This window comes from Antechinus flavipes, chromosome 6, assembly GCF_016432865.1.
Source record: "Antechinus flavipes isolate AdamAnt ecotype Samford, QLD, Australia chromosome 6, AdamAnt_v2, whole genome shotgun sequence".
In the NCBI taxonomy this organism is placed as follows: domain Eukaryota; kingdom Metazoa; phylum Chordata; class Mammalia; order Dasyuromorphia; family Dasyuridae; genus Antechinus; species Antechinus flavipes.
The window spans coordinates 264,112,182-264,125,790 of NC_067403.1; the positions used below are offsets into that span (position 1 = coordinate 264,112,182).

The window sequence follows — 13,609 nt, forward strand, 5'->3', positions numbered from 1 at the left end:
CTCCTTGCACTCCGGACTCCCCGCGGTGTTCCAGACTCCCGGCAGTGTTTCAGGATCCTTGAGCTCCAGGCTCCCCGTCCTGTTCCAGGTTTTCAGTACTTCAGGTCCGGGCGCCATGAACACGAACCAGGCAGTCCCTTTGGGGCAACTCAACCGAGCTTTTTCTCCCCCGAACTATGAGCTTCTCTCGGAAGAGCCAGGACTGAGAGCACCGGGGCAGGACCCAGCCTCCACCATCATCAGCGTGCACTCCTATGAGCCTCCCCCGAAAGATTTCTTTGTCTGGTCTGTGTTCAACACGTTGTACATGAACTTCTGCTGCCTGGGTTTCATGGCCCTGGTGTTTTCCGTAAAGGTGGGTAGGGGCGCTGGAGCCTCTGGGGGCGCGGGCCAGCTTGGGAGTCTCCAGCGGGTGCTTGTGTGAGCTTCTGCCCTCCCCCTGGCACTAACCCCGGCTCTCTCTCTCTTTTCACCCCCCAGGCCAGGGACCGGAAGTTGGTGGGTGACCTGCATGCGGCCCAGAGCTACGCATCCACAGCCAAGTGTCTCAACATCTGTGTTCTGACCATCTTTCTTCTGCTGGTCCTCATCACCGTGGTGACTGCTATAGTCCTCAGCATAGTCTGAAAGTCATCATCTCTCCGCTCCTGAGAGCTTTGGATGACTGAGAAATGTGCTTTTAATTTCAACAGCTTGGAGCATCTGGAAAGAGATGAGGGACGTCGGGAAAATGAAATCTTTATCAGAGACAAATCCCCCCCTTATCTATTTCCGGCCTAATGGTAATTAGAGTGCTTTGACAAAAATCATTTTCATTCCATGTGATCAAAAATATCCATTTGATCTTATGTGACTCCACTTTGTCACGGAAATGGTCCCAATATGCTCAAGCTCAACAGAGCCTGCCATCCAATGGCACAATGTGGTCGTTCCCTGGGGCAGCAGCAGTTCCCAGCTTGGTGGTCACTAAGATGCTCACTCGGGTTATCAACGGGGCCACGATCTGGATCTGAGAGGGAACCTCTATCTGGCCAGCATGAGAGCAGCTTCCCAAGCCCATGGCCTCCCAGGATGGCTTCCCCCTTGCCTCCAGAATCGGGGTGGGATATGTCATTTTTGGTCCTCAAGACCAAGAGATGCTGTATTTCCCCAAGTCCCCTTTGTATGTTTGGGTATCAAATCCTTTAACTAAAAGGTCCTGGGAGAAGGTGGCAGCTGAGATCCTGAGCAAGATCTGAGGGAACCATGGCTCCTTTAATAAAGTGCCATTGACTCAGAGCTTTGCCTCTGTCTCTTTTATTGTAGGTTGAACAGTTCTAGTCCACAGGTACTTTGGAATCCTTCTCTTGCTCTGGTTTTGAGTTCTTTGTCACCCTATTGGCGCATATATATATATATATATATATACATATACATACATATATATATACACTCATATACAATGTGAGATTCTTTTTTTGTTTGCTCATTCCCCCTTTCTGCTTGGGCTTTTTGTTGGGTCTGAGCTCTGTGCATTCCTAGGAAAGGATCTGAGAGGAGCTTTTGTGACTTGGGGTCCTTCTGCAGGTTTGGGGGGTTATTGAATGTTTTCTCTTTTTTTGCTTCTGTCTCTCTTTGTCTCTTCCAGTCTCTCCTTGCCTCTCCCTGTCTCTCCCTTTTTCTTCCTCTCTCTCTCTGTTTCTGTGTCCATCTGTCTGTCTCCACAATCCAGCTTCAGATTCTCATCATTCCACTAAAGTGTTCTCTCCACAGTTACCAAATCCAGGGGCCCATTCTCAGGCCTCCTTCTCCTTGGCCTCTTTGTAGTCTTTGTTGCTGTAATCACTCTCTTCTCCTGGACACTATTATCTCTAGGTTTTCAGTCCTGGTTCTCCTCCTCCCTTTCTGACTGTTTATTCCTCAGTCTTTTTTTTTTCTCCTGGATCCTCATCCTGGTCACACTAACTGTAGGTGTCCCACTAGGACAATTCCTTCCTTTTTTCTCTTTCTATTCTCCTTGATGTGATGAACCCATCAGCTCCCACTGATTTCATTTTCATCTCTGTCATTTAATGTCATCTTTTAAAATCCTTTTTATTAGGTTTGGGCTCTCTGCATTCCTAGGAGGGGATCTGAGAGGAGCTTTTGTGATTTGGGGGTCCTTCTGCAGGTTTTTGGGGGTTATTGGATGTTTTCTCTCTCTTTTTTTTTTTTTTTTGCATCTGTCTCTGTCTCTTCCTTGCCTCTCCCTGTCTCTCCTTCTCTCTGTCACTCCCTTTCTCTTTCTTTTTCTGTCGTGGTCTGTGTTCACTTTTCTGTCTCCCCAATCAAACTTTATATCCTTATCATCCTTCTCTCACACATGTCCCCCACTCTGATGCAGGCCCCCATTCCCTCCTGAATTACTGCAGCAGCTGCTAGAGGGTCTGTCTGCCTCAAGCTTCCCCACTCCAATCCATCTTTCAGTTAGTCACCAAAGTGATTTCCCTAAAGCCTAGATTTGACCATGTCACTGCCTACTCCAGGGGACCTCAAACTACGGCCTGTGGGCCAGATGCGGACATTTATCCCCTCCCCCAGGGCTATGAAGTTTATTTATTTAAAGGCCCACAAAACAAAGTTTTTGTTTTTACTATAGTCTGGCCCTCCAACAGTCTGAGAGACAGTGAACTGGCCTCCTTTTTAAAAAGTTTGAGGACCCTGGCCCTACTCAGTAAACTCCTCTGGCTCCCTGTCCTTTCCAGAAGAAAATTCAAGGCGCTTTGGTTGGTCTCCAAAGCCTTCATCCCCTGCTCCCCCACCTTTCCAGTCTTGTTATACCTTCCTCCCCAATGTGGCCTCTCGAATCCCACAACACCAGCCTGTTCACTGCTCCATCTCTTGCTTTAAGCATTGTCTCTGACCATCCCCCATTCCTAGAGTGCTCTCCCTCTTCCATTCTGATCCAGTAAACTACCCTGATTTCTTCAAGTCTCAGCTAAACTGCTACCTTTCCCAAGAAGACTTCTCCAGTGTCTCTTAATTCAGTTTTACTGTTCGTTCTGGCCCCACTTGAGGTTTTCTTGACAAAGATAAACTGGAGGGGTTTTCCATTCCCTCGTCCAGTTCTTTTTACAGATGTGGAAACTGAGGCAAACAGGGTGGAGTGATGTGTTTGGGGTCACACAGCCAGATTGGAACTCAGATAAATGAATCTGACTCTAGTTCTGTTGCTCTGTCCCCTGCTCTATCTGTTGTTTGTTCTTCATTTTTGGAGAGGACGAGTGACATCATTAGCTGATGTCTTGACTTGAAGGGACTTCATTCTCTGAATCATCTAAGCACAGGGGTCGGACAAAAGTCAAGAGGATTGCCATGGCCTGGGATGCAGCAACTGGCTTTGGTATCTTTGATGTCAGGGCTTCAGGGCCCTTGGAACAAATTGCAAATAATTCTCATCTATCCTTTCCCCCCAGAAAAGTCTGCACTTGCTTGAGGAGTGGACACTGCTCCCCTTAGGTCTTAATCATTTCCTATTTATCCTGTCTATAGCTTGTTTGTTCATCTTTGTTTGTTGTTTTCCCCATTAGAAAGTAAGCTGCTTGAAGGCAGGTCTTTTGTTTTCCTCAGTATTCCCCATCCTTAGGCAGGACCTGGCACATAATAAGTGCTTAATAAATGCTTGTTGACTAACCACCTGACTTAGTTCTGGACTTCAGAGACAGCTCAGCCTGGAAACTTGCAAGTCCCCAGTACTTCCAAAGCGGTCAGATCTGGGGCCAAGTCTGATCGTGGCACACATGCTTAGCTCAGCCTGACTTGGGTTTAGGTTTGAGCAACAGTTCTGTTCTTGGTTGGAAGCAGGAGATACTATCGCACTCATCCCACTCTCAGCCTGCTGGGAAACTCTGCTGATCCCAAGTAAAAGAAATGCAGGCTCCTCTTTGGTCTGGGATTCCTGCCTTGGTTTTTCCTTAGCAGAACCAAGTCTGAATTGGGGGCTGGACCTGGAACCCTTACCCTGCTCCTGGAATCTGAGCCATACCCAGATACTGCTGTTTTTTTTTTTTTTAAACTAATTCCTCACTTAGAACAGAGCCCAGGGCTCCTGACTTCTTTCCCTGCACCACCCTCCTGCCTCTGTAAGCCGGTGCTGGGGAGGGAGGGAGAGAGTGAAAAGGGGGCCAGTTAGCCCTGCTTGTGCTTAGTATATCCCTGCGCAGGCCTGGGTTCTTGGGTTCCTTTCTCAGCACTCCCAGACCTCTCTTGTGTCCCTACACTGATCTGAGCTGGAAAAAATGACTCACTGGAAATTCTTGGATTTCCTAATCAGGATTTTGTCTGGTGTGTTTTCTGGATGTTTATGGAGTTCCATTCCAGTGGGCTCTCCTTTTTCATGTTACACTTGGGCTCCCCACCCAGGACTTCTCGGGGTCCAAGTTTGGTTAATAATGGCACAGAGGTCACTGTCATTCTCCACTCCCAACTCTCTCTTCTTTCTTCCCTCCCTCTTTCCCTTCCTTCCTTTCTTCCTTCCATGCTCTTTCTTTCCTTTTTTCATCCCTTTCTCCTTCTCTCTCTCTGTCTGCTTCTGCCACTCAGTCACCATTCAGTTTTAATTGTCCATGTGATCTCATATGGACTTTGAGAGCCCTTTGAAATGAGTGATCCCCTGTGCACTCCCATCTCAGGATGCTCATTCACACAAGAGCAGGAACAGATAAACAGAAAAGAAACAGAAGCAGGAGGACTCAGGGAATGGAAGATGGGAGAGGTGGGAGAAAAGCAGCCACCCCTACCTTTCTTCTTATAGAGCTCATATCAGATCTCTACTTGTAAAGCTGTCTGGGAAGAAGAGAGAAATATTGATTGCTCCAATCTTGCCGGGGCACGCTCAGTTCTGACTGTTCTCTCCTGAGTCATTTCCTCCAGAATAGAAACAAATTTAAAGGTTTCCCATCATCCTATTCTATTAGCTTTATGTCATCATGACTGGAACCCCCCTCGGGTTTCCAAATGTTGGTTGGAATCAGGCAAGGCACACCTGCATTGTGTTCTAAGGACTAGGTCACTCACTGTCCAGGTCCCCATCTCTCCAGTTGCAAAATGTGTACTTGTGGCCGGTCTGCATCTGGTCCAAGAAAGAGAATATAGAAATTCCTTAATCAAGAGGGTAACAGGCTTAGATCTCTGCTTTAGGAAAGATGTTGCTTTAGGAAACATCCCTTTGGATGGAGAGTGGACTGGAGTGTGGACAGTTGAGGCCATGGTGGGAGGAGGGAGAGGTGATGAAGGACTGTAAAACAAGGGTGAGAAAAAGTGGAGACCTGGAGGAGAGAGCATGTAGCTCAGTGAAACACTCGCTCAAGATTCTCTAAGTCAAAGCTTTCTTTTGAAGGAGGGCCCAAGAGCGTGGGTAACTAATTGGTAATTGAGATCAGGAGGAAGAAACTTTTTAGACCATAATTTTGGCTCTAAGCCATGTAAGGAATACTAAGGCTTTTAAAAACAAAATCTTTTTCAGACAGTTGCTTAGTCATCTGTTAAAAAGTTAGTCAGAAACCCACAAGGACATCAAGAGCAATCAAGGGTGGGTGCTATATGAAAGCTTCTTGGGGACAGTGACTAGCTTTTGTAATCAGGACTGGTGGCCAAAGATTCGAAAAGAATCTTTGCCCCTAGTCCTCCTCCACTAGAGTGGAAGCTTCTTTGGAGCAGGGACTGGCTATGTAATGAGGGGTGGAGATTCATGTTGTGTAACTTCCAATTAATGGGGAATCAGGGGAAGAATTTGTGCTTCAGGAGAGGAAATAAAATGCTGCCTTTGGAGTTTCAAAGGGGTGTCTACTCACCTAGGCAGCATTCTTGCAAGAATGTAAAATAAATCTTTTTCTGTATTCATCGATTAAAAAACAAAACAAAACAAAATAAAACAAAAAACCAAAACAATTAGTCAAGACAAACTTGGTGACCTGGATTCAAGGAACAATTTATGAGGCAAGTGTTCCTTCTGTGGGCCCAGAAAGTCTAAACATGTTAGTGATTTTTGAAAATATTTCTGTTAGTAATTTTCTCAGTTAATCTAAGGCTAAGGGTTAGGGTCCAGCAATACTTGGCAAATACTTGGCAAGGATTGGACACAGGTGGGGCCAGAGAGTATCACCCATTGGGATACTATCAAGGGGATTCCTCTTCAGGTAAAGTGTCAGTAAGTGTTGCCAGAGACCAGGGATTTGGGCAGCTCTTGTACCCACTACCCAATAACTAGAGAAGCTACAGTGACATTTATGCTTAGCACAGTACCTGACCTGTGATAAATAGTTATTGACTGATTGTTTGAACATAGAATTAGGAACTCTGGGAAGGGAGACAAAGAGAATCGATCTTGGCCAGGTGGGCAGAAACAGGAAAAACTGCCCATTAAGCCCTGAGCACTCTGCTTGGCCAAGCTTCCAATCTCCACTTGCAATTGTGAGTACTGGGCTTTGGAAGTTGGGGACCAATGATCCCCACATCTACTTTCTGGTGAAGGGGATTTCATGCTGGGCTCAGATCCTCACTAGACTCTTGGTTCCTTGTGGAAGGTGGAGCCAAGGGGAAAGACTGATTATCTTTTTCTTCAAATGTTCTGCTTCAGATGGCTCCCTGCCCTTCCTTGTAGCACTGAGTCCTCCCAGCTCTCCCTCCAGCAAACCCCCCTTTGGAGTTCTAGGGCTGACTCTGAAGACTTGGGTTGATTCTTTTAATGTTCCCAGCTGGAGCTCCCTCACATGTTCTCCCTCCACATCAGTCACTGATCTATGCCACTGAGTGACCCAGTACAGTTTTAACGGATTCATCTCCATTCACTTTAGAAGGGGCTGTTTCCTGGGAAGATACAGCAGGAAGAGCGGATGGGGAGCGATCTTCTGGCTCAAATTTCAAGTGGTCGCTGCAAAGCATTCACTCTCTTCTCGAGTTTATCCACAAAGTCCAAAGAATAGCAGGGAAAGAAGTTGCTCCACAAAACATCTCAGCCTCTGTCCTAGATCCCTCAGGTCTCCCTCCCAGAAGCCGTGGCTACTTCCATTACTCCTTCACAGGAAATAATCCTATCCGCTCACATTTATACAGCCCTCACTGGGTGGGCGTGTTGATTCTTTATAGATGTTATTTCATCTAGAGGTCACGAAGAATTGGATAGAACTAAGTATAACAACAACAAAATCCATCTAATCTTCCTCACAACCACCCTGGCAGGTAGGTGACATCATTATACCCATTTTATGATTAAGGTTCATCAGCTGATTGTTGTCTCGAAGAGGACCAAACGGACATCACTATGTTAGTCGAGTTCCGGTGCGTCCGGCTGTGGCCGATGAGACCAAGACGAGCTCGGAGGGCTCTGCCCTGGTGGGACACAAGTAGCCCCTAGGAACATTTGGGGGCTTCTCTAGCTTTGTGCATCTTCTGAGTTAAGTCTGCTTTGCTCCTAGAGCCCGGCCCCTTCTCGAGGAGGGCATGCCATGCTGGGTGGTCCTGGGCCAGCGTCTCGTGTCATAGGCTCAGTTCTAAAGCTTAGGGGAGACTTGGAGTGGGTCCTTGTCTTGCTCTTTTCTGACTATGTCACGAGTGCTCGCCCTGTGTGAGTTCTCCATAGAATAATTGTTTTTGGCGAGTGTACGTCTGGCATTCGAACAGCGTGGCCAGCCCGACAGCCCGGTCCAACGGGGCTCTCCGCGGGACAGCTGGAACGCCCGGCAGTTGAGTTCGAGGAAGGATCTGGGGTGTGAGGTCTCAGCCTGCCGGGGGGTCTTCAGACAATTCAGATGGAAGCGACTCGGTTTTCTGGCGAGGCATGGGTAGACTGTCCAGGTTTCACAGAGTTCAGCACCCCGGCTCCGGAAACCTTCAGTTTGGTCCCTCTCCTCTCCCACACTTCCCTGCGGAGTCTGGCCACCATTGAGCTAGCTCGGGCAATGCGTGTGTCAGTCTCAATACCAGTGTGGCCATCCCTGGAAAGTATCCCGCCAAGCTAAGGGAACTTTCATTCAAAATGTCGTGCTGGCCTGGGTTCCAAACGTGGAATCAAAGGCAACTACAGGGCTGAAGGTCAGTTCTTCAACCTGAAAAGGCTGCAAGCCGAGCCTAGAGCGGAGGGAGCCTGCGGAGGGACTGGTTGTTTGCAGATGATTGTGCCCTCAGTAAGGAGAAAGCCTCTGCTGCTGGTGCTCATTTGGGCCTAACAATTCATAGCAAGAAAACCCAGGTCCTTCCTCAGCCAGCATTACATCATCCATATGGGGAACCCTCAGTTACTGCAAATGATGACATTTTTAACCATTAGGTAAACTGAGGCAAGCAGAGGTGAAGGGACTTGTCCAGGATCACTCAGTCAGTGTCTGAGGTGGGATTTGGACTCAGGTTTTTCTGACCACAGATCCAGAACTCTGTGCATCGAGGGCTCCTCGCTGCCAGGTTCTGATGCCAGAGAGCACCACTGAGTCACCCACGCAAGGGCTACAATCCAGGTGAGAGCAGAGACATAGAATCCTCTTGCCCACACTGCAGAGTAGAGGGCGGGGCCCTCCCCATGCCAGGCAGATTTTCTCCCTGTCCATGCTCCCACCCTGCCCCGCTTCTTGACCTGAGCCTCCAGAGAGAAGCACACTTCTGTCTCGGTGACCTCCTAAACCTCCTTTCATGAGTAGGTCCTGCTCATTTTGTTTGTTCTTAGCAGATTGCAGCCTGTCTTCCTCATTAGGCAGGGAGGGCTCTGAGAGCAGGGATTGTAGACATCTTTCTTTCTTTTTCTTTTTTTGATCATAATAGCTAAATTAAGTTTATTTGTTGAGTAAGTTATAAACAAAATTTTAATTTTATTTAGGAATATCTTATGACAAACTAGTATCTGTTTCATTGTTTTTCTCTGATATATATTTAAATTTTTTTTTATTTAATAGCTTTTGGTTTACAAGTTATGGGTAATTGCCAAACCTTTTGTTCCACTTTTTCTCCTCCTTCCCCCCATTCCCTCCTCCCGATGGCAGGTTGACCAATACATGTTAAATATGTTAAAGTATAAATTAAATACAACATACGTATTTTTTTTTATTTTGCTGTATAGCTGTATAGAAAGAATCAGACTTTGAAATAGTGTACTATTATTAGTCTGTGAAGGAAATCAAAAATTCAGGCGGACAAAAATAGAGGGATTGAGAATTCTATGTAATGGTTCACAGTCATCTCCCAGAGTTCTTTTGCTGGGTGTAATTGGTTCAATTCATTACTGCTCTATTGGAAGTGATTTAGTTCATCTCATTGTTGGAAGATGGCCATGTCCATCAGAATTGATCATCATATAGTATTGTTGTTGAAGTATATAATGATCTTTTGGTCCTGCTCATTTCACTCAGCATCAGTTCATGTAAGTCTCCCCAGACCTCTCTGAAATCCTCCTGCTGGTCATTTCTTACAGAACAATAATATTCCATAACATTCATATACCACAATTTATCCAACCATTCTCCAATTAATGGGCATCCACTCAGTTTCCAGTTTCTGGCCACTACAAACAGGGCTGCCACAAACATTTGTGCACATACTTTCCCTTCTTTAAGACTTCTTTATGATATAGCCCAGTAGTATGCACAGTTTGATAACTCTTTGAGCTTTGTTCCAAATTGCTCTCCAGAATGGCTGGATGTGTTCACAACTCCACCAACAATGTATCAGTGTCCCTGTTTTCCCACATCCCCTCCAACATTGCGCATTATCTTTCCCTGTCATTCTAGCCAATCTGACAGGTGTGTAGTGGTATCTCAGAGTTGTCTTAATTTGCATTTCTCTGATTAATAATGACTTGGAGCATCTTTTTATATGGCTAGAAATAGTTTCAATTTCTTTGTCTGAGAATTGTAGGCATCTTTCTTTGTGTCCCCAGGGACACAGTGACACTTCTTGGCACACGGAAGGGAGCTTAAGCAGGTTTATTGACCAATGTGCTGCTTCTGCTTTCCACTCACCGAATCCCAACTTTCTCACATGATACCGCACTCCCTTCCTTGTAGCTTCTCTCATGTCCTGGACTCTCCAGGTTAGAAACCCCCGTCCGACACACAGCTCCTGTTTGTACCAGCAATGCTCACAGCCCTCTCCTTATCCAAGCCTTGGAAGGACTGCCCCTTTGCTCTGGATTCAGGCATGGGGTCTGCACTAGGTCCCTTATGCCTTCTCCCCTGCAGCTCACCTGCAGCCCTTATGAGAACCAAGGCTGGGGTTAATAGCTAAGGCTTTCCCCAAAGAAAGAGTAAGTAGGAAACTTTTCTACAAACTACAACTTGAAAAGGGTATGGGACATATTTGTTTCCTTGTGCATACAAAAGACTCTCCCAAGGCAAAACACACTGACAGTGAAGAGCAAAGTTCTCCGGCCAGGAGACAGCTGCTTAAACCACTTGAACATGAAGCCATTTGTGGGATCACTGACTCAGCCTTTTCCATCTGATATCATATCTATACAATCCAAACCATAGCTTCTGGTAAAACAGGCTCATCCGTTAGTCAGTCAGCAAGCTGTGGGAAACTCTCACTATGTGGCAGACACTGCGCCTTAGCCCTGGGGAGATCAAGAAAGGCAAGGGCAGGGCCTGATTAGAAGAATCTCACCTAATGCGAGAGACAAACGTCAGAGATACTGAAAGAGCACCCATATCGACACCAGCAAGCCTCTGGCAGAAGCTCATAACGAAGCTGAGGATGGAGAGCCTCAAAGCTCCAGGAATGGGAGCCTGTGCCGCCACCGAAACCATGGAGGAAAGGGGTAGGTAGGAAGGGGCCGGGTTTTGACCTTTTATGCTCCACAGAAGGTTTTATGTTTAATGGATCTTGGGGGCAATGGGGAGCCATTGGTGTTCCCTGAACTGGGGTGACAGGGTCAGACCTGAGCTTTGGGAAATGACTTTGGAGGCTGGGTGGGGTTAGACTGGCAACAGGCAGACGAACTTCCCCCAGGCACCAGCTAAGAAGGGTTGGGTTGGCATCAGGGGAGCGGCCAACGGAAGTGGAGAGAAAGGGACTTAGGGGAAGGTTGCTGTGGTTTGGCAACAGATTGAGAATGAGGTAGAATTTGAGGGCAGCCTACAGGTTGGGAGCTTGGGGGACTGGGCTTCCTGATCATGGAAGAGGGGAGAATTTGAGGGGAGACTCAAGTTCTGTGTTGGACAAGTTGGGCTTGAAATGTTGACTGGACATCTAGGTCCATCCTTGTCAGAAAGAGTTGGGGGTGGGATTGGAGGCCAGGAGAGAATTTAGCATGGGATATTTATTTCAATGTGGGACTCACCTGGATGGAAATGGAATGGAATCCAAGTGAGGCAGTAGAAAGGTAAAAGAGAACTAGGGGACACCTACACTTAGTGGGGATTTTCAAGGTGTGATCTTCCACAGGACAAGGGGAAGTGGGGGGACGAGTGTAGACAGGCCCGGGAAACAGCAGAGGATCGAGGGACTGGAGGTCGCTGTGAATATGGGAGTCCTAAGGCTGGACTGAGGCAATGAAAAAGGGTGACTAGATGAAGGAATTCGCAAATGGAATTCAAATTCTTGTGGGGAATTAGAAGGCAAGTGTGACTGAGGGAATGGGAGAGCACTGAGGCCCTGCCCATGGCCGGCTGAGGAAGGATCAGGAGGTTAACCGACAGAGCTCCCTTCGCAGCCCGGGTTCGGACAGAGAGAAGTCACCGCCTCCCCTCCTCCTAGGTCAGAAGGGGAGGGAGGGAGGTCTTGGACTCGGGCTTAGACCGCCGCGGAGGGTTTCCCATGAGAGTTGCGAGCTCTAGCCTGGAAGGTTTCTGTTTTTCTACAGAGTTTGAATCTCGGGAAATAGAAAGTTGGCGCAGAATAACCGGAGAGGGGTAAGGGGAGGAGAGGAAGGGCAGCCCGCTTGGGGCTCCTCCTACCCATTCTCTCGTCCGACTGCAGTGTCAGGCTGAGTATACTCAGCTCCCTGCGCTCCAGACTCCTCGCGGTGTTCCAGGCTCCCGGCAGTGTTCCAGACTCCTTGAGCACCGGCTCCCGGCCCTGTTTCAGGCATCCCGTCCTGTTCCAGGTTTTCAGGACTTCAGGTCCGGACGCCATGAACACGAACCAGGCAGTCCCCTTGGGGCAACTCAACCGAGCTTTTTCTCCCCCGAACTATGAGCTTCTCTCAGAGGAGCCAGAACTGAGGCCTCCGGGGCAGGACCCAGCCTCCACCATCATCAGCGTGCACTCCTATGAGCCTCCCCCGAAAGATTTCTTTGTCTGGTCTGTGTTCAACACATTGTACATGAACTTCTGCTGCCTGGGTTTCATGGCCCTGGTGTTTTCCATAAAGGTGGGTAGGGGCGCTGGAGCCTCTGGGGGCGCGGGCCAGCTTGGGAGTCTCCAGCGGGTGCTTGTGTGAGCTTCTGCCCTCCCCCTGGCACTAACCCCGGCTCTCTCTCTCTTTTCACCCCCCAGGCCAGGGACCGGAAGTTGGTGGGTGACCTGCATGCGGCCCAGAGCTACGGCTCCACAGCCAAGTGTCTCAACATCTGCGCTCTGACCTTCTCACTTCTGCTGGTCCTCGTCACCGTGGTGACCGTTAGCATCCTCATGTCAGTCTGAAAGTCATCATCTCTCCGCTCCTGAGAGCTTTGGGTGACTGAGAAATGCGCTTTTAATTTCAACAGCTTGGAGCATCTGGAAAGAGATGAGGGACGTCGGGAAAATGAAATCTTTATCAGAGACAAATCCCCCCCTTATCTATTTCCGGCCTAATGGTAATTAGAGTGCTTTGACAAAAATCATTTTCATTCCATGTGATCAAAAGTATCCATTTGATCTTATGTGACTCCACTTTGTCACGGAAATGGTCCCAATATGCTCAAGCTCAACAGAGCCTGCCATCCAATGGCACAATGTGGTCGTTCCCTGGGGCAGCAGCAGTTCCCAGCTTGGTGGTCACTAAGATGCTCACTCGGGTTATCAACGGGGCCACGATCTGGATCTGAGAGGGAACCTCTATCTGGCCAGCATGAGAGCAGCTTCCCAAGCCTGTGGCCTCCCAGGATGGCTTCCCCCTTGCCTCCAGAATCGGGGTGGGATATGTCATTTTTGGTCCTCAAGACCAAGAGATGCTGTATTTCCCCAAGTCCCCTTTGTATGTTTGGGTATCAAATCCTTTAACTAAAAGGTCCTGGGAGAAGGTGGCAGCTGAGATCCTGAGCAAGATCTGAGGCTCCTTTAATAAAGTGCCATTGACTCAGAGCTCTGCCTCTGTCTCTTTTATTGTAGGTTGGACAGTTCTAGTCCACAGGTAAATACCTGGTTTTGTTTTCTTTGTCACCCTATTAGCTTTTATATATATATATACACTCACCACAACATTCTACAATGTGAGATTCTTTTTTTGTTTTTTTGCTCATTCCCCCTTTTTGCTTGGGCTTTTTGTTGGGTCTGGGCTCTGTGCATTCCTAGGAGAGGGTCTGAGAGGAGCTTTTGTGACTTGGGATCCTTCTGCAAGTTTTGGGGATTATTGAGTGTTTTCTCTTTTTTTTTTGCTTCTGTCTCTCTTTGTTTCTTCCTGTCTCCTTGTCTCTCTACCTCTCTCTGTCTCTCCCTTTTTCTTCCTCTTTCTCTGTCTCTGTGT

At 47.8% G+C, this 13,609-nt stretch overlaps 1 protein-coding gene across 4 annotated transcripts; it reads left to right on the forward strand.

The window, feature by feature from the left end:
- LOC127541873 (interferon-induced transmembrane protein 1-like) lies at positions 1 to 13,227 on the forward strand. Of its 4 annotated transcripts, none has more exons than XM_051967178.1 (3): positions 10,512 to 10,759; positions 11,920 to 12,313; positions 12,439 to 13,227. In XM_051967178.1, exons 2-3 carry the CDS (start codon positions 12,074 to 12,076, stop codon positions 12,583 to 12,585), a joined length of 387 nt encoding a protein of 128 aa, XP_051823138.1. In that variant the 5' UTR covers positions 10,512 to 10,759; positions 11,920 to 12,073; the 3' UTR covers positions 12,586 to 13,227. The 4 variants fall into 4 exon arrangements, with proteins under 4 accessions (XP_051823136.1, XP_051823135.1, XP_051823138.1 ...); XM_051967177.1 differs by lacking the exon at positions 10,512 to 10,759 and adding an exon at positions 10,771 to 11,697 and having other exon boundaries at positions 11,804 to 12,313; XM_051967176.1 differs by lacking the exons at positions 10,512 to 10,759; positions 11,920 to 12,313 and adding an exon at positions 1 to 355.
- The last annotated feature ends 382 nt before the right edge of the window (positions 13,228 to 13,609 follow it).

Coding starts and splice junctions, on each gene's coding strand:
- LOC127541873 (XM_051967176.1), top strand. CDS start 116: ATGAACACGAACCAGGCAGTCCCTTTGGGGCAACTCAACCGAGCTTTT. Junction 356..12,438: donor CCCTGGTGTTTTCCGTAAAG/GTGGGTAGGGGC, acceptor TTCACCCCCCAG/GCCAGGGACCGGAAGTTGGT.